Source organism: Symphalangus syndactylus, chromosome 2 (genome assembly GCF_028878055.3).
Source record: "Symphalangus syndactylus isolate Jambi chromosome 2, NHGRI_mSymSyn1-v2.1_pri, whole genome shotgun sequence".
NCBI classification, from domain to species: domain Eukaryota; kingdom Metazoa; phylum Chordata; class Mammalia; order Primates; family Hylobatidae; genus Symphalangus; species Symphalangus syndactylus.
Genome location: NC_072424.2, coordinates 15,589,563 through 15,615,865, shown reverse-complemented (window position 1 = coordinate 15,615,865; position 26,303 = coordinate 15,589,563). Strand labels below are relative to the sequence as shown.

The following is a 26,303-nucleotide window of genomic DNA, read 5'->3' as shown; positions in this document are numbered from 1 at the left end:
GGGCTGATTTTTGTGTTGATGTTTTCATTCAAAGCAATATCTCACTGATGATTCACATGTGGTGACTGCTTAAGAGTATTGAGAGGAATGGGGCCATGTATTCCAGATGGCAAAAGGTAGGCAGCAACTGTGCTCAGAATCAGTGAATTCAACTTTGCAAAATGTGATTCCCGATACAGGGGCTGGCCTTTTCTCTATGGAAATTCTCTGTAATTCACATCCACAAGGACTTTCACCCAAGTCAGTTATTTGCAAACTGCCCATCCTGTGACTAACACCTGAGTCAAATGGTTGCAAACACCCTGATGCCTGCTAAATTGCATCTCTGGTGACAGAGGATCCTGGATCCGAAACTACATAAGCCTGTGAGCTCCCTACTTGACCCAGTTCCCATCTCTGTGCCTCCTCCACAGCTCCTTCTGCTCTGCTCCCGGGAAACTTATCTTTACCTTCAGACTCTTGGTGCAGATGGGGACCTTGCTATGGCCCTGGCAAATGCCATGAGAAGAGTTGGGTTTTGCCCCAGAGAGAGGATCTCCTTAACTGAATCCTTTATTCTCAGAGAAATAAAGATTGTGGTGAACAACATGCAATCGGATTTTATGAACTGCCAAGGTTTGAAGACAGTTTCTGTGTCTTTGTAAAATCCAAATGGCACATTTTACTATACGTCCCAGAACCAGATTACACCTCTCTTCCCATCTCTGAAATTCCCATCCAGTCTTTCCCTCACCAAACTTTATGACTGCAAAATCAGTTCTAAAAGAACCAAAGAGAAAAAACTGCAAACTTAGTGATGGATTACCATGTTCTACCTTATCAGTGCCTGTCTAGGTGATCCATGCAGATCCCCCGGAGGTGCAGGCACAATGAGGAAGGTCACAATCTGCCACGAACTGGGCTCTGGGATTTGCCCTCTAACTCACAGGCTTAACTTCCACAAAATGTGACAAGGCTGAGTCTGTCAAACCAATCTTTCATTTCTTGGGAGGCATTCTTCTCCATACTCACACGATTCAAGAGAAGTAACAGTTCATCTTTTTTACCTGCATAAATAATGGCTCCTCTGCTCCAGGAAGGGCAAGAAACATTTCAAAAAGAGCTCCAACCTTATCATGTGTCAGACATCCCCTTGTCAGGCATCCTCCAGGGTCTTCCCCTCTCACCATTTCTAAGGCAACTGGCGAGGGGAAAAGAGAACAGTTCAAGTACTCTCTAGCTCAGGAAAGGGGAGATCATTCAGCTTGTCAGTTTCTTCAGTCTACAGTGCCTCAGAGAGAGGGAGAGCTCAGCTAACATGCTGAGTTAAACACCTGATAGTAAACTCAATTATTTAAAGTGACAACAAGGCAGCGCTGACACACAGAGCCACCAGGCTGAGAACATTTTATTTACAAGCTCATAGCCCCAGGCCAGAAGGTAAAAAAGCCAAGAGTGTACACAAACATTCCTTTGCCTTTCAACCTCTCCTGCTGTTCTTGGCCTGAGCCATATGTGGCTGCCACAGCAAAGAATGCCCCTCCTGAAGCAGAGAGTGTCCAGGTATCCCATTTGAAGGGATGTCCCTCATTGTTCAGTGACTCATATCTTTGCCATGGCACATTACAAGAAGACACAATCAGCACAGGGGCAGCACCTAGGAAGAGACCAAAACCAACTACAATCTCTGTCCCAAGACCAGCAGTCTCACCCAACTTGTGGTGGCTTACTTTGTGAAAAGCCAAATATCATCTATGAGGAGCTAAGCAGACAGTGCCAATTATGTTCCCTCTGTAGCAAACAAGCTCCCTGTCCTGCTGTTCTTGACCTGAGCCATCTGTGGCTGCTGCAGCAAGGAGTGACCCTGCTGAAGCAGACAGTGTCAGCGTGGGGAGTCAGCAGTGCTTGCCTTCAAGGGGCAGCCTGGGGGAGGTCATAAAGCCCTGATTCTGCAGCTCAATCCCAGTGAGAACGGCCTTTGACACTGGAGAGACCAGAGAGCAAAAGCATCTGAATATCTTTCCCACTTCCAGTGTGTTGAGGCCTTAGTCTCAGTCTAGCCATGCTGGGGAGTCTCCAGGGGTCTCTTCTTCTTTCCCTCGGCCTAAATCAGGACTGCAGAGCATCCTCACTGGCCCCAAAGGTTCCTTCTCCAGCCCCCTCTCCCCTGAACAGACCCACTGCATGTTGCAAAGAGATGTAGACAGTGATTACAGATCGATCTTCATTTCACCTGGACTGAGAAAAATCACCCTGGGTTACTGCTGCTTCCCTCAGACACTATATCCCTCCTTCCACTTCCCACCTCTAAACACCAGTGGCCTCATGATGTCCCTAAGCTGCCAGCCCCCAGAGCCAGGCCCAGCCCTGCATTTACATTTCACTGGATGGAGACAAACAGAATTTGGTTGCTTGTGATTGTAGGAATGAGGTTCCTATTTCTTGCTGGCTAATAGCCCAAAGCCACTCTCAGCTCCTACAGGCCACCCACTCAAAGGCCCTCTCACTCCAAGGCAGTTTACTTCTCCTTCCCAGGCTAGGAGCAAAGCCTCTCTCTGATGCTCCACCCACCTTCTTTAAAAGGGCTCACCTAATAAGGTCAGATCTACCCAGATAATCTCTACTTTGATTAGCTCAAAGTCAGCTGATTAGTAACCTAGACACAAGAGTGACATTCCATCATATTCGCTGGTCCAGCCTACCCTCTAGGGGATGGGAATATACAGGATATCTGCATGGGGGAGCTGGAATCTTGGGGGTCATCAGAGAACTTTGCCTACCATGAGGTTACTATGTTCCACTTATAAAAGGGAACCATTTTGGTCCAAAACATGAAGCCAACGAGCTTTGCTGCAATTGAATTTTCACTATTCTTTCTTGCTATTACATAAGTCAGTCTTTACAGCAATAAATACTGAATTGCTATCTAACCCATTTACACTTCACAACTGGTCATTTCTCTTATTACATTTAAATAAATTTATAAAACTCAAATTATCAATACAATGCTGGGAACCTTTACCTCTGCTCCACAAAGGCAGTTTTGCTGTACTTGTGTATTTATAGTACTTATGTATCTGTTTCCTTGTATTTCTCTAGTTTTGTCATGTTCTCCAAAGCACTCATCATTCAAACTTGCCTCCAGTCAAGTTTTGAGGCCTTAATGACAAGAAGAATGTTATAAACGCTTGAGGAAGTACAAACCCTTCAAACTCACATTTCTAGGCCTTAAACTGTCAAACTGAAGCTTTAAAAAGGAACAAAAGAAAACATTATCAGTTTACTTTTATGTCCCCCAAATGGGCTGGAAGTGCGTGTCAGTGCCTGCTGACCACCTGACAACTACTCAGGCACTGGCAAGGCTGGCTGTGAATACTCTGACGATTCACATGTGGTGACCACTTAAGAGTGTCACTTTCCTCAAGGATCTAGAACTAGAAATACCATTTGACCCAGCCATCCCATTACTGGGTATATACCCAAAGGATTATAAATCATTGCTGCTATCAAGACACATGTACACGTATGTTTGTTGCGGCACTATTCACAATAGCAAAGACTTGGAACCAATCCAAATGTCCATCAATGATAGACTGGATTAAGACAATGTGGCACATATACACCATGGAATACTATGCAGCCATAAAAAAGGATGAGTTCATGTCCTTTGTAGGGACATGGATGAAACTGGAAACCATCATTCTCAGCAAACTATCGCAAGGACAGAAAACCAAACACCACAAGTCCTCACTCATGGGTGAGAATTGAACAATGAGAACATATGGACGCAGGAAGGGAAATATCACACACCGGGGCCTGTTGTGGGTTGGGGGGAAGGGAGGGGATAGCATAAGGAGATATACCTAATGTAAATGACGAGTTAATGGGTGCAGCACACCAACATGGCACATGTATACATATGTAACTAACCTGCATGTTGTGCATATGTACCCTAGAACTTAAAGTATAATAATAAAAAAAAGAGTGTCACTGTGCCCCTGTGCATCCCTCTCAATGCACACCTGTTCCCACAGCAGATCACTCCTGCATTCTTGAATGTGCACCTTCGGGTCCTGAAGCAGGAAAGTTCTAGGAACTGGGGGAAGACCACAGAGAATGGTTACCCAGGTAGCCCTTACTGTCTGTGGGGCACACAGAGCCTCTGAATCCTTCTAAACATGGTGTCCCCAGTACCAGCGAGAAGTACCCCTTGGGCTGGTGCTCCCCAGAGACTACAGAGGGAGCGTGCTAAGGCTTCAGGGCACCCCACCCTCCCTGGCAGTTATGCAACAGACTTCTGTGAGCAAAATCTGAACATAGTTCCTCTAGGGATCTGGCAATATATTAAATTTCCTTAGGCAAGATGCTTTTTTCTTCTTGCAGACTTCAGGTTTCCATCAGCGGTTCCTCTTCCAGGACTCAGGAAACCAGGATCCCACAGAACTGGCCATCCTTGGTCTCTCTGCATCTTTTGGATAGAAGTGGACAGCACACATAAGACAAGGCAAGAACTGACTGATTCTACAGGTAAAGACACAGTAATCCACTTCTTGATTCAGAAGGTTTAGTACTCAGACACTGAAAGAGAGATTAGCCAAAGGTGCCCCAATCCCTGTTCCACACTCCAAATAGGATGACACCAAATGAAACACATTGGATGACTGCAATGTGAGTTGTGGGATAATTTTTGCTAAGGAGCCAATTCTATACTAAGGCTAAGTGGTTTAATATTCTGAAGTTGTATTCTGATGGAAGCATGGCAGAAAGCTTTACACCTTATCAGAACAGAGGCAGCCATTAGGAACTGACTCATTAAAGCCTCCCAGAGAAGAGAAGATGGTGAGTGAGAGATGGCCTTGTAGCAGCTCCTTACAAGCCTCTCAAATCCTTCTTGATCCTGGAGGATCAAAGGCATTCCACCAAGCCTCAGATTAACTAGGGTTCAGACCTTGTCTTGCCTGGTCAGAAAGGTGGAAAGGTGCAAGGTTGCCAGGGTGCAATGGCAGAGCCATTCCCTTACATACTCTTGTACCAACTGTCATAGGTCAGGAACCTGGAAAACAAACTCTGACACAGAGGCTTGTGTACAGGAGGCTCCCTGGGGAGTGTATTCAAAATCCACCCCTGTGAGGGGTGAGGGAAGCAGGACTGAAGAGTCAATGAACTATGAAGCAGCTGCAATAAAAGGTTCCCACCAACTCCCCAGAGAGTTTAAGGCTAGCCTGGCCCTTCCGAGATGCCCCATTGAGGCAGTGTGCTCAGACCTTTATATGCCTATATTGACTAGTCACTGGATGAGGAGTTGTTCAAGGAGGGCCTGTGAACAACTGTCTTGAATTCCTGGAGAGCAGTGGCACTGAGAGCCATCAGCTGCCAACACTCCCGGCAGGTTGTATTTTGTCCTGGCACAGCCCCTTCCACCAACATTTTGGTCTGACTTTTTTTTTTTTAACTTGCACACAGTAAAGTTTGCTCTTTGTGATGTACAGTAGTATGGGTTTTGACAAATGCACAGAATCAGGTATCTGTCCACAACAGTACCATAAAGAACAGTTCCATCGCCTTAAAAAGTTCCCTTCTGTGGCCCCTACAGTCAGCTTCTCCCCTATATGCCACCACTTGGCAACCACGGATCAATTTTCCATCCTTTTGTTTTGGGTTTGCAGATTGTCATATAAACTAAATCATATTATACTTAGCCTTTTGGACCTGGCGTTGTGCACTTAGGAAAATGCATTTAATATTTGTATATCGGTAGTTTCTTTTTAGGGTAAAGTACTATTCTGTTGTTTGACTGGACCACAGTTTATCCATTCATACATTGAAGGACATGTGGATTTATTTCCAGGTTTTGACAATTATAAAAAAGCTGCTATAATACATCCCATACCAGTTTTTGTGTGAATGTAAGTTTTCAGTTCATTTGGTAAATACCTAAGGGTAGAATTGCTGGGTTGTGTATTCAGTGTATGTCTGACTTTATAAAAAACTGCCAAACTGTTTCACAGAGTGGTTGTATCATTTTTTATTCTCACTAGCAATGAAATTGAATTCTAGCAGCTATGTTTACTTGTCAGCATTTGATAATGTCAGAGGACTTTTTTGTTTGTTTGCTTGCTTGTCATTCTAATACATCTGAAGTGGTATCTGGCTGTTATTATTTGATTCATTAGTAATAATTTTGAGCATCTTTTCATATGCTTATTTGCCATCCATAGGCTTATTGGTAGATAACTTCCTTGATAAAGTATCTTTTTAGCTCTTTTGCTTATTTTTTGAAATTAGGTATTTACTTTATTATTCAGTTTTTAGAGTTCCTTCTTTATATGCTCTGGATCTAAGCCCTTTATGAAATATGTGATTTGCAAATATTTTCTCCTAGTCTATGGCTTTTCTTTTCATTCTTTTTTTTTTTTGAGACAGAGTCTCGCTCTGTCGCCCAGGCTGGAGTGCAGTGGCGCAATCTCGGCTCACTGCAAGCTCGGCCTCCCGGGTTCACGCCATTCTCCTGCCTCAGCCTCTCCGAGTAGCTGGGACTACAGGCGCCCGCCACCACGCCCGGCTAATTTTTTGTATTTTTAGTAGAGACGGGGTTTCACCGTGGTCTCGATCTCCTGATCTCGTGATCCGCCCGCCTCAGCCTCCCAAAGTGCTGGGATTACAAGCGTGAGCCACCGCGCCCAGCCTTCTTTTCATTCTTTTAAGTGTGTCTTCAATAAAGCAAGTTTTTAATTAGATAAATTCCAATTTATCCTTTTATTCATGGATTATATTTTTGTTGTCATATCTAAAATGTCATTGCCAAACCCACTGTCATACAGATTTTCTCCTGTTTTCTTCTATATGTTTTATAGTTTTATATTTTACATTTAGGTCTACAATTAATATTGCTTTAGTTTTTGTAAATGAGGTATATGCTGAGGTTCATTTTTTGGCACATGGACATCCAATTGGTTTATAAAAACTTTGCCTTTGAAAATTTTTCAAAAATCATCTTGTTTTTGTGTATCTGTTTCTGGGCTCTCCATTCTGTTCCACTGATCTATGTCAAACTGCATTGATCACTGCAGCTTCAAAATAAGTCTTAAAATTAATAGTGTGAGTCCTTAAACTTTGTTATTTTTCAGTTTGTTTTGGCTATTCTAATTCCTTTGCCTCTTCGTATACATTTTAGACTAAACTTGTAGCTATCTACAAAAACTTTCTACATTGAATCTGTAGATCAAATTGGGGAGAAGTGACATCTTAATAGTGGATTTTCCTATCCATAAACATGGACTATAGCCATTTATTTAGATATTCTTTAATTTCCATCAACGTTTTATAATACTCAGAATACAGATCTTACACAAAGTTTATTAGATTTATACCTAAATGCTTCTTTAACTTTTAGTGCTATTGTAAACAGTATTATTTTCAAGTTTCAAATTCCAGTTGTTCATTGCTGGTACCCAGGAGCAGTGAATTTTTACATATTGACATCATTGCTGAGCTCACATCCTGAGCCACTGGGACATTCTTTAAAAACTAGTCAGCCGTATCATTTTTCCTGCTCTAACAGTACCCATTGACCTTAGAGTAAAATCCAAACTCCTTATCTGACCTACACAGACCTTCATAATCTGACCATTTACCTGCCTCTCTTTTCTGTCATCACCTCCCATCTTGCTTCCTTTCATTGACATTCAAGCCACAATGGCCCTCCTTCCCTTACTGTGTAGACATGCCCAGTTGCTTCCTGCCTCTAGGCCTTAGCCCTTGTCTGTTTCTTTGCCTAACATGCACCAACCCCTCCCCAAGACATGTCACACCTGAGTGCATTCCTCTTTATGTCTTTGCTAAAATTTCCCCTTCTCCAAATGGCATTCCTTGGCCATATTATTGAACCCCCACCTACAAGACATCCTGTGTCTCATCACCTTGTTTAATTAGATTCTAAACAGCAATTATAATTTAATTTTGGTTTATTTGCTGTGTGTCTCCCCTATTTAGAATATAAATGCCATGACAGCATGGACCGTCTCTCATGTTCATTTCAATATTCACATTCCCTAGAATAAGACTCAGTAAGTATATGCATTTTAGAAATCTGGAGGAGAAAGAAGAGAAAAAAGAAAAGTAAATACATGAAGTTATTAACAGTGATTGTCTATACGTGGTTGGGATTGTGGAATTTTATTATTTTTCTTTTCAGTGTATTTCCTATTTTTCTATAATAAACATGTATTGTTCTTCAAATGAGTTATTTTTAAGTAAAAATAAATGAATAAAAGGCCTTTGCTTTTAGGGACTTTTCAGCCAATAATAAGCAAAATGGTTGCTGCATTATATATGGAGATTATAAAGAATAAGTCAGGTTCATTACAAACTGGGTTTTTTAACACAAATGCAAATAATAATTCTTCTAGTATGACAACGTTCCTTCTGCCTTATATTTTCTTTGCTCTTTTAAGGACTATACACAGAGACATCATAACTACTTTTCTCTCAGGTGTCCAAATGGGAGAAACCAATTGCTGATGGTATTTAGCTAAATGACTGTGTAAGAATCACCTGAGGAAAGTATATTCCCACTCATTGTGTGGCCAACTCTTCTTAGCACCAAGTGCAGTCTCTATCAAGCAAATCAAGCTGCAGGGCCAGCTTGGGACGGGACAGGCTAAAGGAAACCCATGAAGCATTGAATCTAAGCTCAATTTCAATGAGAACCATTCCTGAAGAGTGGAAAGACCAGAGACATCAGAACCATCTTTCCCACTTCCATTAAGCCAAGGCATTTGGTCTTATCACCAGGACATGTAGCTTTTTGGCCATGTTGAAGAATCTCTGTGGAAAGAATTCAGCTGCCCCTACCTACAGGTAACAGTAACATCCACAATCACAAAGTAATAGCTGATATTACACTGATTAATGACTTCATGCCTGGCACTAGCTCTTAGATATTTCATTCTCTTAAGAGACCCTATGAGGTAGGTAATACTATTATCATCCCCATTTTATTAATGGAGGCAATAACAAATGGGAAAACATGGACATACGGAGGTTAAGAATTTGTCCAAGGCCATATAGCTAGCAGGGAAAAGGGCCAGGAATTGAACTCAGCAAATCTGGTTCCAGAGGCAGGCTATAAACCACGAGACTAGTGGTTAGCAAACTGTATGTGCATTCAAATCAGCTACAGAGCTTTCAAAAGTCTTCTTAGAACAGTTTTCTATTTATTTTTAAATTGAGTAGATAGGACAGAATTCCCATATGTCCCTCTCCCCTGCTCACATACACTGTTATTTTATTTTATTCAATCTGTCCTGTTTAGTTCTGTTCAATTCCTTAGTGAATACTTCATTTACACTGATTCACTGAAGTAACAACCTCAAAACTTCATTACCATCCATAGGCATAGCCTCGGTTGATGTTGCCAGGGCTCTTTACCAATGTCTCCTGACTGTTTTTCCATTTCCTGGTTTCATTTTCAGGCTGGCCCCCTCCACATACTGGGCCAGTGTCAGCTACAAGCCCACATCCTTAAGATCTATGATCTAAAAAGGAGAGAGATAATGTCCTTTTCCAGCGTGCACAAATCCTACAAAAGGACTTTGGTCTTCCCTGGATCACCTGCCCTTGAATTGTACCAGTCCCTGTGGAAAAAGGGACAAGGGCCCATGATCTTGTTCAGGTCAGGGTCACATGCACTGTCACTGATAACTCCTGCCACAATCACAATGGATAAGTGGTGAAGCTCATCCCAAAAGGAAAGGGATTCAGAGCAAACTGAAACAACACATGTTCACTATAGAAAGCAAGAGTGAAAAACATGAAGTTGTTGAAAAAGTTTAGCATTACAGTAATTTTATTCTGATCATTTAATACAAGAAAGCCAAATAGGAATTCAAGTTTTCACCTTTATTTTTGGCATTGATGAATAATGAAGAACCTTAGCTTCTTCATACTTCCACAGTTCACTGGAGTTAAAACAATCAGGTATTACATATTTCACTTGCTTTTTTAAAAGTTCTCCTAAAAAGTTGTGAGAATTCTACACCAGCATGGGTCACTGTTGCATAATGTCACTGAGGTCTGTTGTGTGTACTACTTTTCACCAGCAAAGGAAAAATGATGGATTTTTTGAGTAACTTTTGTATACATATTTAGGTACTACACTTTTACTAATAAAAGTAACTTTGACAAGAAAAAACATCTTGTATTACTGTGGTGCATTTGTTACAATTAATGGGACAATATTAATATATTAACTAAGTTCGGCAATTTATATTCAGTTTTCTCACTCTGTGTGTTGTACAGTCCTATAGGTTTTGACAAATACACATATCCACCATTATAATATCACATGCAGATTAATTTTGCCCCCAAAATCCCATGCTTCACTTATTCAACATTACCCTTCTCCTTTCCCCCTGCCAGACCCTGGCAACCATTCTTTTAATTGTCTGTGTAGTTTTGCCTTATCCAGAATGTCACATAGTTGGAACCATATAGTATGTAGCCTTTTAAGGCTAACTTGTTTCAACTGGCAATGTACACTTAAGGTTTCTCCATGTCATTTTGTTACTTGATAGCTCATTTATTTTTATCACGGAATAATATTCCATTATATGAAAATAGCAGTTTCTTTAGTTACCTACTGAAGGACATCTTAGTTGCTTCCAGCTTTTGCCAATTATGAATAAAGCTACTATAAAAATTCATGTGCAGGATTTTGTGTACCCATAGATTTTCAGCTCAGCTGGATAAATAACTAGGAGTCCAACTGCTGAGCCATTATGTACCATTCAAAATTTCCAACCAGCAGTGAATGAGAATTCCTGGTGCTGTGCATACCCACCAGCATCATTTGGTATTCTCAGGTTTTGTTTTTTTATTTTAGCCATTCTAATACATACTTGTTAAGTATGATGTTTGTACATGTTCTTTATTAACCTGAAGAAGTTTCCATCTATTTCTAGTTTGCTGAATTTTTTTTATGATGAATGGGTGTTGAATTTTGTCAAATCCTCTTTTCTGCATCTATTGATACGATTTTTATTCTTTTATTCTTTATGTGATAGGTTACACTAATTGGTTTTCAATATTGAATCAGAAACATACTAGAATACCTTACACACCTGGAGTAACTCCCACTTGCTGTTGATATATAATACTTTTTCTACTTGTTGGATTCTATTTGATATTTTGTTGAGGATTTTTGCATCTGTGTTCATGAGAGGTATTGGTCTGTATGTTTCCATTCTCCTAATGATTTTATTTTGCTTTAGTGTTAGGGTAATGCTGGCCTCATATAATGAATTAGGAAGTGTTTCTGTGCTTCTATTTTCTGGACAAAACTGCATAAAATTTGTATTATTTTTGCCACAAATGTTTGGGAAAATTCACAAGTGAACTCATCTGGTGCTGGTGCTTTATTTTTTGGAAAGGTAATTATTAATTTTTTTTTTTTACTAGATATAGGCCTATTTAGATTATCTATTTATCCTTTCTAAGTTTGGGTACATTGTGTCTTTCAACAAATTGATCCATTTCATCTGTTATCAAATTCGGAGACAGCTGTTTGTATTATTCTTTTTTTATCTTTTTTTTTTTTTTTTTTTGAGATGGAGTCTCACTCTGTTGCCCAGCTGGAGTGCAGTGGTGCGATCTTGGCTCACTGCAACCTCTGCCTCCCGGGTTCAAGCGATTCTCCTGCCTCAGCCTCCCGAGTAGCTGGAACTACAGGTGCATACCACCACACCTCGTTAGTTTTTTATTTTTAGTAGAGATGGGGTTTCACCATGTTGGCCAAGCTAGTCTCTAACTCCTTACCTCAGGTCACCCGCCCAGCTCAGCCTCCCAAAGTGCTGATATTACAGGCATGAGCCACCGCACCTGACCTCCTTTTTTATCCTTTTAATGCCTGTGGAATAAATACTAATGGTCCCACTTTCATTTCTAATATTAATAATTGGTGTCTTTTTTAGCCTGACCAGAGGCCTATCAACGTTATCTATCTTTTCAAAGAAACAGCTTTTGATTTCATTGATTTTTTTCTCTGTCAATTTCATTGATTCTTGCTGATTTTTATTATGTCTTCTCTTCTGCTTGTTTTAGGTATACAGGCATACCTTGTTTTACTGTGCTTCTCTGTACTGTGCCTCATAGATACTGCATTTTTTGCAAACTGAAGATTTCTGGCCACCTTGTATTAAGAAGGTCTATCAGTGCCATTTTTCCAACAGCATGTGCTTACTTATGTCTCTGCTGTCACATTTTGGTAATTCTTACAATATTTCAAACCTTTGCTTTATTATTCTATATGTCATGGTGATCTGTGATCAGCAATCTTTGATGTTACTATTGCCATTGTTTTGGTCCACCATGAATCATGACCGTATAAGGCAGACTTAATCAACAAATTGTGTTCTGAGTACTCCACTGACTGCCATTCCCTCATCTCTCTCCCTATTCTTAGGCCTCCCTATTCCCTGAGACACAAAAATATCAAAATGATAACAATTAATACCCCTACAATGGTCTCTAAGTGTTCAAATGAAAGGAAGAGTCACATACGTCATATTTTAAATCAAAAGCTAGAAATGATTAAGCTTAGTGAGTAAGGCATGTTGAAAACCCAGATAGGCTGACAACTAAGCCTCTTGCATGAAACAGTTACCAAGTTGGAATGCAAACGAAAAGTTCTCAAAGGAAATTAAAAGTGCTACTCCAGTGAACACACAGATAAGAATGCAAAATAGCTTTATTGCTGATATGAATAAAGTTTTAGTGGTCTGGATAGAAGATCAAACCAGCCACACCATTCCCTTAAGCCAAAAACTAATCCAGAGCAATGCCCTAACTCTCTTCAATTCTGTGAAAGCTAAGAAAGGTAAGGAAGCCGCATAAGAACAAACTGAAGGCGGCACCAAGGCTAGGGGAGGGGCGCCTGCCATTGCTCAGGCTTGAGTAGGTAAACAAAGCAGCAGGGAAGCTTGAACTCGGTGGAGCCCACCACAGCTCAAGGAGGTCGGCCTGCCTCAGTAGGCTCCACCTTTGGGGGCAGGGCACAGACAAACAAAAGACAGCAATAACCTCTGCAGACTTAAATGTCCCTGTCTGACAGCTTTGAAGAGAGTAGTGGTTCTCCCAGCACGCAGCTGGAGATCTGAGAACGGGCAGACTGCATCCTCAAGTGGGTCCCTGACCCCCGAGTAGCCTAACTGGGAGGCACTCCCCAGTAGGGGCGGACTGACACCTCACACGGCCGGGTACTCCTCTGAGACAAAGCTTCCAGAGGAACAATCAGGCAGCAGCATATGCGGTTCCCCAGTATCCACTGTTCTGCAGCCACCGCTGCTGATACCCAGGCAAACAGGGTCTGGAGTGGACCTCCAGTAAACTCCAACAGACTTGCAGCTGAGGGTCCTGACCGTTAGAAGGAAAACTAACAAACAGAAAGGACATCCACATCAAAAACCCATCTGTACGTCACCAACATCAAAGACCAAAGGTAGATAAAACCACAAAGATGGGAAAAAAACAGAGCAGAAAAACTGGAAACTCTAAAAATCAGAGCGCCTCTCCTCCTCCAAAGGAACGCAGCTCCTCACCAGCAATGGAACAAAGCTGGACGGAGAATGACTTTGATGAGTTGAGAGAAGGCTTCAGAAGATCAAACTACTCCGAGCTAAAGGAGGAGGTTCGAACCAATGGCAAAGAAGTTAAAAACTTTGAAAAAAATTAGACGAATGGGTAACTAGAATAACCAATGCAGAGAAGTCCTTAAAGGACCTGATGGAGCTGAAAACCACAGCACGGGAACTATGTGATGAATGCACAAGCCTCAGTAACCGATGCGATCAATTGGAAGAAAGGGTATCAGCGATGGAAGATGAAATGAATGAAATGAAGCGAGAAGTGAAGTTTAGAGAAAAAAGAATAAAAAGAAACGAACAAAGCCTCCAAGAAATATGGGACTATGTGAACAGACCAAATCTACGTCTAATTGGTATACGTGAAAGTGACAGGGAGAATGGAACCAAGTTGGAAAACACTCTGCAGGATATTATCCAGGAGAACTTCCCCAATCTAGCAAGGCAGGCCAACATTCAAATTCAGGAAATACAGAAAACGCCACCAAGATACTCCTCGAGAAGAGCAACTCCAAGACACATAATTGTCAGATTCACCAAAGTTGAAATGAAGGAAAAAATGTTAAGGGCAGCCAGAGAGAAAGGTCAGGTTACCCACAAAGGGAAGCCCATCAGACTAACAGCTGATCTCTCAGCAGAAACTCTACAAGCCAGAAGAGAGTGGGGGCCAATATTCAACATTCTTAAAGAAAAGAATTTTCAACCCAGAATTTCATATCCAGCCAAACTAAGCTTCATAAGTGAAGGAGAAATAAAATCCTTTACAGACAAGCAAATGCTGAGAGATTTTGTCACCACCAGGCCTGCCCTAAAAGAGCTCCTGAAGGAAGCACTAAACATGGAAAGGAACAACCAGTACTGGCCACTGCAAAAACATACCAAATTGTAAAGACCATCAAGGCTAGGAAGAAACTGCATCAACTAACGAGCAAAATAACCAGCTAACATCATGATGACAGGATCAAATTCACACATAACAATATTAACTTTAAATGTAAATGGGCTAAATGCTCCAATTAAAAGACACAGACTGGCAAATTGGATAAAGAGTCAAGACCCATCAGTGTGCTGTATTCAGGAAACCCATCTCACGTGCAGAGACACACATAGACTCAAAATAAAGGGATGGAGGAAGATCTACCAAGCAAATGGAAAACAAAAAAAAAAAGGCAGGGGTTGCAATCCTAGTCTCTGATAAAACAGACTTTAAACCAACAAAGATCAAAAGAGACAAAGAAGGCCATTACATAATGGTAAAGGGATCAATTCAGCAAGAAGAGCTAACTATCCTAAGTACATATGGACCCAATACAGGAGCATCTAGATTCATAAAGCAAGTCCTTAGTAAACTACAAAGAGACTTAGACTCCCACACAATAATAATGGGAGACTTTAACACCCCACTGTCAACATTAGACAGATCAATGAGACAGAAAGTCAACAAGGATATCCAGGAATTGAACTCAGCTCTGCACCAAGCAGATCTAATAGACATCTACAGAACTCTCCACCCCAAATCAACAGAATATACATTCTTTTCAGCACCACACCACACCTGTTCCAAGATTGACCACATAGTTGGAAGTAAAGCACTCCTCAGCAAATGTAAAAGAACAGAAATTATAACAAACTGTCTCTCAGACCACAGTGCAATCAAACTAGAACTCAGGATTAAGAAACTCACTTAAAACCGCTCAACTACATGGAAACTGAAGAACCTGCTCCTGAATGACTACTGGGTACATAACGAAATGAAGGCAGAAATAAAGATGTTCTTTGAAACCAATGAGAACAAAGAGACAACATACCAGAATCTCTGGGACACATTCAAAGCAGTGTGTAGAGGGAAATTTATAGCACTAAATGCCCACAAGAGAAAGCAGGAAAGATCTAAAATTGACACCCTAACATCACAATTAAAAGAACTAGAGAAGCAAGAGCAAACACATTCAAAAGTTAGCAGAAGAAATAACTAAGATCAGAGCAGAACTGAAGGAAATAGAGACACAAAAAACCCTTCAAAAAATTAATGAATCCAGGAACTGGTTTTTTGAAAAGATCAACAAAATTGATAGACCGCTAGCAAGACTAATAAAGAAGAAAAGAGAGAAGAATCAAATAGACGCAATAAAAATGATAAAGGGGATATCACCATCGATCCCACAGAAATACAAACTACCATCAGAGAATACCATAAACACCTCTACGCAAATAAACTAGAAAATCTAGAAGAAATGGATAAATTCCTCGACACACACACTCTCCCAAGACTAAACCAGGAAGAAGTTGAATCTCTGAATAGACCAATAACAGGCTCTGAAATTGAGGTAATAATTAATAGCTTACCAACCAAAAAAAGTCCAGGACCAGATGGATTTACAGCCAAATTCTACCAGAGGTACAAGGAGGAGCTGGTACCATTCCTTCTGAAACTATTCCAATCAATAGAAAAAGAGGGAATCCTGCCTAACTCATTTTATGAGGCCAGCATCATCCTGATACCAAAGCCTGGCAGAGACACCACCAAAAAAGAGAATTTTAGACCAATATCCTTGATGAACATTGCTGCAAAAATCCTCAACAAAATACTGGCAAACGGAATCCAGCAGCACATCAAAAAGCTTATCCACCATGATCAAGTGGGCTTCATCCCTGGGATGCAAGGCTGGTTCAACATACGCAAATCAATAAATGTAATCCAGCATATAAAGAGAACCAAAGACAAAAACCACATGATTATCTCAATAGATGCAGAAAAGGCCTTTGACAAAATTCAACAACCTTCATGCTAAAAACTCTCAATAAATTAGGTATTGATGGGACATATCTCAAAATAATAAGAGCTATCTATGACAAACCCACAGCCAATATCATACTGAATGGACAAAAAGTGGAAGCATTCCCTTTGAAAACTGGCACAAAACAGGGATGACCTCTCTCACCACTCCTATTCAACATAGTGTTGGAAGTTCTGGCCAGGGCAATCAGGCAGGAGAAGGAAATAAAGGGCATTCAATTAGGAAAAGAGGAAGTCAAAATGTCCCTGTTTACAGAGGACATGATTGTAGATCTAGAAAATCCCATTGTCTCAGCCCAAAATCTCCTTAAGCTGATAGGCAACTTCAACAAAGTCTCAGGATACAAAATCAATGTGCAAAAATCACAAGCATTCTTATACACCAATAACAAACAGAGAGCCAAATCATGAGTGAACTCCCATTCACAATTGCTTCAAAGAGAATAAAATACCTAGGAATCCAACTTACAAAGGATGTGAAGGACCTCTTCAAGGAGAGCTACAAACCACTGCTCAATGAAATAAAAGAGGATACAAACAAATGGAAGAATATTCCATGCTCATGGGTAGGAAGAATCAATACCGTGAAAATGGCCATACTGCCCAAGGTAATTTATAGATTCAATGCCATCCCCATCAAGCTACCAATGAATTTCTTCACAGAATTGGAAAAAACTACTTTAAAGTTCATATGGAACCAAAAAAGAGCCTGCATTGCCAAGTCAATCCTAAGCCAAAAGAACAAAGCTGGAGGCATCACGCTACCTGACTTCAAACTATACTACAAGGCTACAGTAACCAAAACAGCATGGTACTGGTACCAAAACAGAGATATAGACCAACAGAACAGAACAGAGCCCTCAGAAATAATGCCGCATATCTACAACTATCTGATCTTTGATAAATCTGACAAAAACAAGCAATGGGGAAAGGATTCCTTATTTAATAAATGGTGCTGGGAAAACTGGCTAGCCATATGTAGAAAGCTGAAACTGGATCTCTTCCTTACACCTTATACAAAAACTAATTCAAGATGGATTAAAGACTTACATGTTAGACCTAAAACCATAAAATCCCTAAAAGAAAACCTAGGCAATACCATTCAGGACATAGGCATGGGGCAATGACTTCATGTCTAAAACAGCAAAAGCAATGGCAACAAAAGCCAAAATTGACAAATGGGATCTAATTAAACTAAAGAGCTTCTGCACAGCAAAAGAAAGCACCATCAGAGTGAACAGGCAACCTACAGAATGGGAGAAAATTTTTGCAACCTACTCATCTGACAAAGGGCTAATATCCAGAACCTACAATGAACTCGAACAAATTTACAAGAAAAAAACAACCCCATTGAAAAGTGGGCGAAGGACATGAACAGACACTTTTCAAAAGAAGACATTTATGCAGCCAAAAAACACATGAAAAAATGCTCATCATCACTGGCCATCAGAGAAATGCAAATCAAAATCACAATGAGATACCATCTCACACCAGTTAGAATGGCCATCATTAAAAAGTCAGGAAACAACAGGTGCTGGAGAGGATGTGGAGAAATAGGAACACTTTTACACTGTTGGTGGGACTGTAAACTAGTTCAACCATTGTGGAAGTCAGTGTGGCGATTCCTCAGGGATCTAGAACTAGAAATACCATTTGACCCAGCCATCCCATTACTGGGTATATACCCAAAGGACTATAAATCATGCTGCTATAAAGACACATGCACACGTATGTTTATTGCGGCACTATTCACAATAGTAAAGACTTGGAACCAACCCAAATGTCCAACAATGATAGACTGGATTAAGAAAATGTGGCACATATACACCATGGAATACTATGCAGCCATAAAAAAGGATGAGTTCATGTCCTTTGTAGGGATATGGATGAAAATGGAAAACATCATTCTCAGTAAACTATCGCAAGGACAAAAAACCAAACACCGCATGTTCTCACTCATAGGTGAGAATTGAACAATGAGAACTCATGGACACAGGAAGGGGAACATCACACTCTGGGGACTGTTGTGGAGTGGGGGGAGGGGGGAGGGATAGCATTAGGAGATATACCTAATGCTAAATGACGAGTTAATGGGTGCAGCACACCACCATGGCACATGGATACATATGTAACAAACCTGCACATTGTGCACATGTACCCTAAAACCTAAAGTATAATAATAAAAAAAAAGAAAAGAAACATTATGCTATCCAAAAAATAAAAAAAGAAAAAAAAGAAAAAAAAGAAAAAGAAAAAAACAACCCCATCAAAAAGTGGGCAAAGGATATGAACAGACACTTCTCAAAAGAAGACATTTACGCAGCCAAAAAACACATGAAAAAATGCTCATCATCACTGGCCATCAGAGAAATGCAAATCAAAACCACAATGACATACCACCTCACACCAGTTAGAATGGCGATAATTAAAAAGTCAGGAAACAACAGGTGCTGGAGAGGATGTGGAGAAATAGGAACACTTTTACACTGTTGGTGGGACTGTAAACTAGTTCAACCATTTTGGAAGTCGGTGTGGCGATTCCTCAGGGATCTAGAACTAGAAATACCATTTGACCCAGCCATGCCATTACTGGGTATATATCCAAAGGACTATAAATCATGCTGCTATAAAGACACATGCACACTTATGTTTATTGCAGCAGTATTCACAATAGCAAAGACTTGGAACCAACCCAAATGTCCAACAATGATAGACTGGATTAAGAAAACGTGGCACATATACACCACAGAATACTATGCAGCCATAAAAAATGATGAATTCATGTCCTTTGTAGGGACATGGATGAAACTGGAAACCATCATTCTCAGCAAACTATCGCAAGGACAGAAAACCAAACACCGCATGTTCTCACTCATAGGTGGGAATTGAACAACGAGAACACATGGACACAGGAAGGGGAACATCACACACCGGGGACTGTTGTGGGGTGGGGGAAGGCGGGAGGGAAAGCATTAGGAGATATACCTAATGCTAAATGACGAGTTAATAGGTGCAGCACACCAACATGGCACATGTATACATATGTAACTAACCTGCATGTTGTGCATATGTACCCTAAAACTTAAAGTATAATAATTTAAAAAAATAAAATAAAATAAAAAAAGAACAGATTGAAGCTAATAGAGGTCAGTTCATGAGGTTTAAAAAATAAACCATCTCCAAAACATAAAAGTGCAAGGTGAAACAGGAAGGTACAGCAAGTTATCTAGAAGCTCTAGCTAGGATAATTCATGAAGGCGGCCACATTTAACAATGGATTTTCCGTATAGATGAAAACAGACTTCTATAGGACAAAGATGCCCTCTAGGACTTGCACAGCTAGAGAGGTCAACGCCTGGCTTAAAAGCTGATTCTGACTCAAAAGGCAGGCTGACATTGTCGCTGGGGACTAATATAGCTGATGACTTCAAGTTTAAGCCAAGGCTCATTTACCATTCTGAAAATCCTAGGGCTCTTAAGAATTATGCTAAATCTGCTCTGTCTTTGCTTTATAAATGGAACAACAAAACCAGAATGACAACACATTGGTTTCCTGAATATTTTAAGCTCCCTGCTGTGACCTCCTGCTCAGAAAAAAGTTCCTTTCAATTCATTAGTGCTAACTGATGCTTGGCCACCCAAGAGCTCAGATGGTGATGTACGAGGAGATTAATGTTTTCATGCCTACCAACACAACATCCATTCCGCAGCCCATGGATCAAGGAGTAATTTCAACTTTCAAGTCTTATTGTATAAGAAATACATTTCATAAGGCTTTAGTAGCCATAGATAGCAATTTCTCACAGAATCTCTTAGGTGTGCCTATATATTGCTCTTCTTTCTCTAGTTTCTTAAGATGAAAGCTTACATAATAGATTTTAGATCATTCTTTTCCAACATGTACTCAATACTCTCCATTTCCCTCTAAGCACTGCTCTTGTTGAATTCTACAAATTCTGAATGAGTTGTATTTTCACTTTCATTTAGTTTGAAATATTTTTAAATTTCTCTTGAAACTTCAAGCCAAATGTTATTTTAGAAATATGTCTGTTAATCTCCAAATATTTTAGGATTTTTCAAGTATTTTCCTGTTACAAATTTCTAATTAAATACCATTGTGATCTGGGAACACACTTTGTATAATTTCTATTCTCTTAAATTTGTTAAGGGGTGTTTTATAGCCCAGAATGTGCTCTATCTTGGTGAATGTTCCAGGAGTGTTTCAGAAAAATCTGTATTCTGCTATTGTTGAAGTGTCCTATTAATATCAATTAGATCCAGTGGACAGATGGTACAATTCAGTTCAACTATATTCTTGCTGATTTTCTGCATGCTGAAACTGTCAATTACTGATCCAGGGTTGTTGAAGTCTCCAACAGTAATAGTGAATTTGTCTATTTCTCTTTGCAAGTCTATCAATTTTGCTTCACATATTTGATGCTCTGTTGTTAGGTACATATACATTATGTATACATACACATTAAGGATTTTATTTCACCTTCATTTATTCCTTCTCTGATGCTCTTCCTTTATACAGATCCAAGTTCATGACCTTGGTTCATTTTCCTTCCCTCTGGAGAACTTATTTTAATATTTCTTGCAACACAGGTTTATCACTGACAAATTTCCTCAGCTTTTGTTTAAGAAAATCTTTAAGTCTCCTTCACTTCTGAAAGGTAATTCTTGTGGATACATTCTAGGTTGGTGGGGTTTCTCTTTCAACATTGTAAATATTTCACTCCAGTCCCATCTTGCTGGGTTTCTAATCAGAAATGTAATTCTTATTCTTGTTCCTCTATAGTGTGTATTTTTTCCTCTGGCTCCTTTCAATGACTTTCTCTTTGACTTTGGTTTTCCCATCTTGAATATAATATGCCTAGGTACAGACTCAGCTTGTCCAACCTACGGCCTGCGGGCTGTATACGGCCCTGGACGGCTTTGAATGCAACCCAATACAAATTTGCAAACTTTCTTAAAACAGCATGAGGTTTTTTTTGCAATTTTTAAGCTCATCAGCCACTGTTAGCGTTACTGCATTTTATGTGTGGCCCAAGACAATTCTTCTTCTTCCAGGGTGGCCCGGGGACACCCCTGGTATAGACCTTTTAGTATTTATCTTGCTTGGTGTTCTCTGAGCTTCCTGCTCTAAGAACGGGTTTGGTGTCATTAACTTTGGATAATTCCCAACCATTATTATCTCACATATTTCTTCTACTCTCTTTTCTTTCTTCTCCGTCTGGTATTACCATTATACATGTTATTACAAGTTTTGTAACTGTCCAACAGTTCTCGGATAGTCTACTTTTTCATCTCTATTTTCTTTACTTTTCAGTTTTTATTAACAGTTCTTCAAGCTCATTTATTCTTTGGCCTGTCCAGTCTCCTGAAAAACCCATCAAAGGCATTCATTTGTCACATTGTTTTTTGACTTCTATCATTTCCTTTTAAATCTTCCTTAGAGTTTCCATATCTCTGCTTACATTACCCATTCACTCTTGCATGCTATCTGCTTTTTCCACTAGAGCCTTTAATATATCAATCATAGCTACCTTAAATTCCCTGCTTGAGAATTACAAAATCTGCATCATATGTAAGAATGGTTCTGATATTTCCTTTATTTCTTGTTCTTTCTTGCCTTTAAGCATGCTTTGTAAATTTTTGTTGAAAGCCAGACATAATATATCTGGAAGAATGTATAGAAACTGAGGTAATCAGGCTACTTGATTAATGTCAATCTGACTAGAAGTTAGGCTGTGTTTAATGTTTGCTGTAGTTATCAGTGTCAGAGGCTTCAATCTACTATTCTTGCTTTGAGTTTCCACATTGTCATTGTCTTTGGGTTTCCCCAGAGACTGCTTTTCAATAAAATGTTAGTCTGATAATAATTGGTCACAGCTGACACTAGGGAAAGGCAGTCTCCTAATTAAAAAAAATCCTGAAACTGGCTATCAATAGCTTGCCGATAAGATCTCAGGAGTTCGCAAGTGGGTTCAAGCATGTGCACTAAGAGGCAAAATGGCAGAGTTTAACTGGTATATGACCTTCTAAGAACATTTGATGGGTAAGAGAAGAATGCTTCAAGTGAGCATGCATACAACTCCAGTAAACACACTACGCATACGGCCCTGCCCTAGTGCTGGCACGCCGCTGAGCATGCAGATAGCCCACCCTAAGGGAAGAATTAGCAAGAAATAATGCAACCCCAGAAGCATGTCAACATGTAAGACCCAAAATCAAAGGTCCAACCACGCACTTGATCTCTCAAGGCGCTTGCTTGGCCCTCTTCCAAGTGTACTTTTACTTCCTTTTGTTCCACTTCTAAAGCTTTTAAATAAATTTTTCCTCCTGCCCTAAAACTTGCCTTGGTCTCTCACTCTTCCTTACGACCCTTGGTCAAATTCTTTCTTCTGACAAGAATTGAGGTTGCTGCAGCCCCCTGCAGATTCACTACCACTAACAACAGGAAGGCTAGAGGGGGCTGGAATCTTCTAATTGCCCTTTCCCTAGAACAGATAAGGCTCTGGTAAAGTACCTTCCCTTGAGAGAAGGCTTTTGTTAGGGAAAATGCTGAGGGCAGTTTTCAAAAAGGTTACTTTGCCCCCTCTTTCTGCACAAAGCAGGAGGGAGTTTTAATCCAATCCTTGTCCTAAGAATCTGCTGCAGCTCTGAAAAGTAAAACTCCCAAAAGTGTAAGGGCACCATATGAGTGGTCTCCCAGGAGTTTCTAACTCTCAAGCTAACTCACACTCAGCCTCCAGCAAGTCATCAATGACCATTTTAAGTGTTCCTACCATTTACTGCCTCATGAGGATTTTGGTTCCTAGCATGCTGATATCAGTTGTGATTGTTTGTATTTGCCTATCCAGTTTGGGGGTAGCCAATTTGTGACCTCCATTATCTGATGGATATTTTAAAGGCTGTTAATGTTCCATTTGTTCAGCTTTTTTCTTGTGAGGACAGTTGTGATTGACTTCTAAGCGGTTTACATGTCACAGATAAAACCAGAAGTGTTAAAAAATAAGAAAAGAGCACACAAAAACAAAAGCTTTCTAGAATATTCAATATTTTGAGGGTAAAAGGTCCTGGGACTAAAGTGTTTGATTGCCACTATGCAAAGGCACTCTGTTAGCAACAGTAGATACATATATGATTCTACTCTAAATTCTACAAGTTGTATATAATAAACTTCTCTTTAAAACAGTCAAGCCAAAAAAAATACATCGTGATATTGGTGGAAAGATTTCAAAGATATGCCTTATTCTTTATTTCAAGTGAAAAAATAAAAATAAAGCAAAAAATACCATTTGCCATTCATGACAAGAGTAATTTATTACATTAAAATTGCGGTCACCTAGGCACCAGCACAACACCCTGGCTTTGTAACCATCTGAAGGGTTCTTCCTGCCTGCTACACAAAGATCATGGCATTGTAGTAAAGAAAGAGTTTAATATACATGAAGCCAGCCACACCATGAGGGAGATAGATTTAGTACTCAAATCATTCTCATCCAAAGCTTATAGGTTAGGGATTTTTCAGAGGCAGTTTGGGGGAAGTGGTGGAGGTCGCTAGGCTTGCTGCTCATTAGTTGGGGCAGAGATGAAATCACAAGGGGTGAAGCTGTCCTCTTGCGCACTGAGTCACTTCTGGGTGGGGCTGTAGGAATGGTGGGTGTCAGACATGCAAAAAAACCTGAAAAGATATCTCAAAAGGCCAATCTACAATAGTGGTGTTATCTGCAGGAATAATTGGGGAAGTTGCATATCTTATAACTTCTGAATAATGACTGATAATAGTTCATGTCTGCACCTTAGCAGGACCCAGGCTCCTCTCCTCCTGCCAGCCTGATGCAAAAGCAGTTGAGTTTAGGGGAAGGCCTATGATAATTTAAACTATAGCCTAAATGTCCCAAAAGCCCAAGAATAATCAAGGCAAGACTGGGGATGGGTTAGCTCAGATCTCTTTCACTGTCATAATTTTCTCACTAACTTTTGCAAAGTTTTTCAGCTTTGAAAATAAGATTGAATTTGCCAGTTTCACCTCTTCCTACTCCTCTTATACTGTGATAGAGTTCCCAAACAACCTCTATTGCTATCTCTATCAATTCCACACAACAAACCTATACTCAATCTCTACTAGGCACAAAACAATTCCTATTTTCAACAACTGTACAGATTGTTGGGAAAACAAATGTGAGAATTATTTGGTAAAGCTCCATACCAGAAGAGAATTATAGTATCTAAAAACTCTAAGTGTAGCAGAGAGAAATTACCGACAAATTCTCTCACAGTGTGGAGGGCTGTGCTTGGCACTAAATGATGAACTGGATTTTTCCTGCTATCCAAAAGAAGGGGCATTCTAGGTAGAGGGAAAAACATATACAAAAGCTGGGGGGTCTAGGAGGCAGGCAGAAGTCAAGGATAAAGGGCTTTGTATGCCTGTTAAGAAGTAATGGTGGCCAGGTGCGGTGGCTCACGCTTGTAATCCCAGCACTTTTAGGGGCCGAGGCGGGTGGATCACTTGAAGCCAGGAGTTTGAGACCAGCCTGGCCAACATGGCAAAACCCTGTCTCTCCTAAAAATACAAAAATTAGCTGGGCCTGGTGGTGCACGCCTGTAGTCCCAGCTACTTGGAAGGCTGAGGCAGGAGAATCGCTTGAACCCAAGAGGCGGAAGTTGCAGGAGCCGAGATCACACCACTGTACTGCAGCCTGGGTGACAGAGTGAAACTCCATCTCAAAAGAAAAAAAAAGTAATGGTGATGGTGATTCAGTCAGAAAGCATCAAGCACCAGGACGATTGATAAAAGATTAGAGGGCAGTGCAGAAAATGAAACGCAGGTGAGGAGATAACGACTATCGACCAGTAAAGAAACTCCTGGAATTGTTCCGATGAAAGCTAGTATTTCAAAACAGAGAGGCAGAGACGGAGAAAGACAGGGAAGTTTTTCTTTAAAAACCAAAAATAAAACAAGACTGGGTGATATATTGAATATACGAGATTGAATGAAAGGGGAGAAGACAAAATGCTGTAGGCTTTCTGCCTTATTTAAGGAAGTCAAAATCCAGCTTATAGTATTGATCTTGCTCATGAAGTTTCAGATAGGTAATTCTAAAAAGCCTATTTTCCTTTAGACTGTCCAATTATGATGACACGTATCAAAGTTAACTTATGACTACAATGGGCAGGGCATAAAGAACAGAAAGTCTGGTGTACACAACTTAGAATACATCCGGAGTACAAAAGGAAGAAAGAGGCGACATCTACTTCCTATCCCAAGGGGCATCTGTTAAACTCCCTCAGGTGACCGCTCCATCCAAACACCTGGGATCTTTCTCAGCCTTCTGATTTCTGTCACGAGGGCGTCCAGCACAGTCCTGGCAGCGCCGTAGGATAAAGGAGCATCAGCTGAGATGGCACCTGGGGAAGGCCCGTGTGGCCCGACGCCCACCACTAACGCCGTTCAATATCCACCCCAACTCCCCTCTAACGCGAGAATGTGTATGAGGGAGGCAGGGAGAGTTCGGAGTAAAATTAACCCGAGCGGACAGCGCTTCCGCCGCGCTCGCTGCCACAAATGCTGCAGACCCGACGGAGTGGAGGCAGAAAAGGCCCTGGCGTCCACTCGGGAAAGAACGAGGTCAGGAGTCGGTCGTGCACATCGCGTAGAGCGAAGAGACGACACCTACCTGACCACAGACGCTCCCCATCCGCCCAGCAACCGTGGTTCATGCTGCCTCCCTCCACCGCCAGCGTCGAAAAACCGCCCTGGTGCCCGCGCGCAGTGCACGGCACCTGCGCATAGTCTCCAAAGGCTGCGCGAGGGGCTGCCAGTGCGCATGCTCCGCTCTTTCGCGCCGCCTGAGCACAGTTTGAACGCCTCTCGAGTCCGG

The 26,303-nt window shown here is 40.7% G+C and overlaps 1 protein-coding gene across 5 annotated transcripts in view; it reads right to left on the bottom strand.

The window, feature by feature from the left end:
- CUZD1 (CUB and zona pellucida like domains 1) overlaps window positions 1-26,289 on the bottom strand; it is a 55,430-nt gene extending 29,141 nt beyond the window's left edge. For 2 of the 5 annotated variants that reach the window (XM_063617089.1, XM_063617092.1), the window contains exon 1: window positions 26,100-26,270. In XM_063617089.1, coding sequence (XP_063473159.1) covers window positions 26,100-26,142 — 43 coding nt within the window. In that variant the 5' untranslated portion in view covers window positions 26,143-26,270. Of the gene's footprint in view, window positions 1-26,099 lie in introns of all 5 variants that reach the window. The other 3 variants (XM_063617070.1, XM_063617065.1, XM_063617059.1) reach the window with 3 other exon arrangements.
- Between the last annotated feature and the right edge of the window lie 14 nt (window positions 26,290-26,303).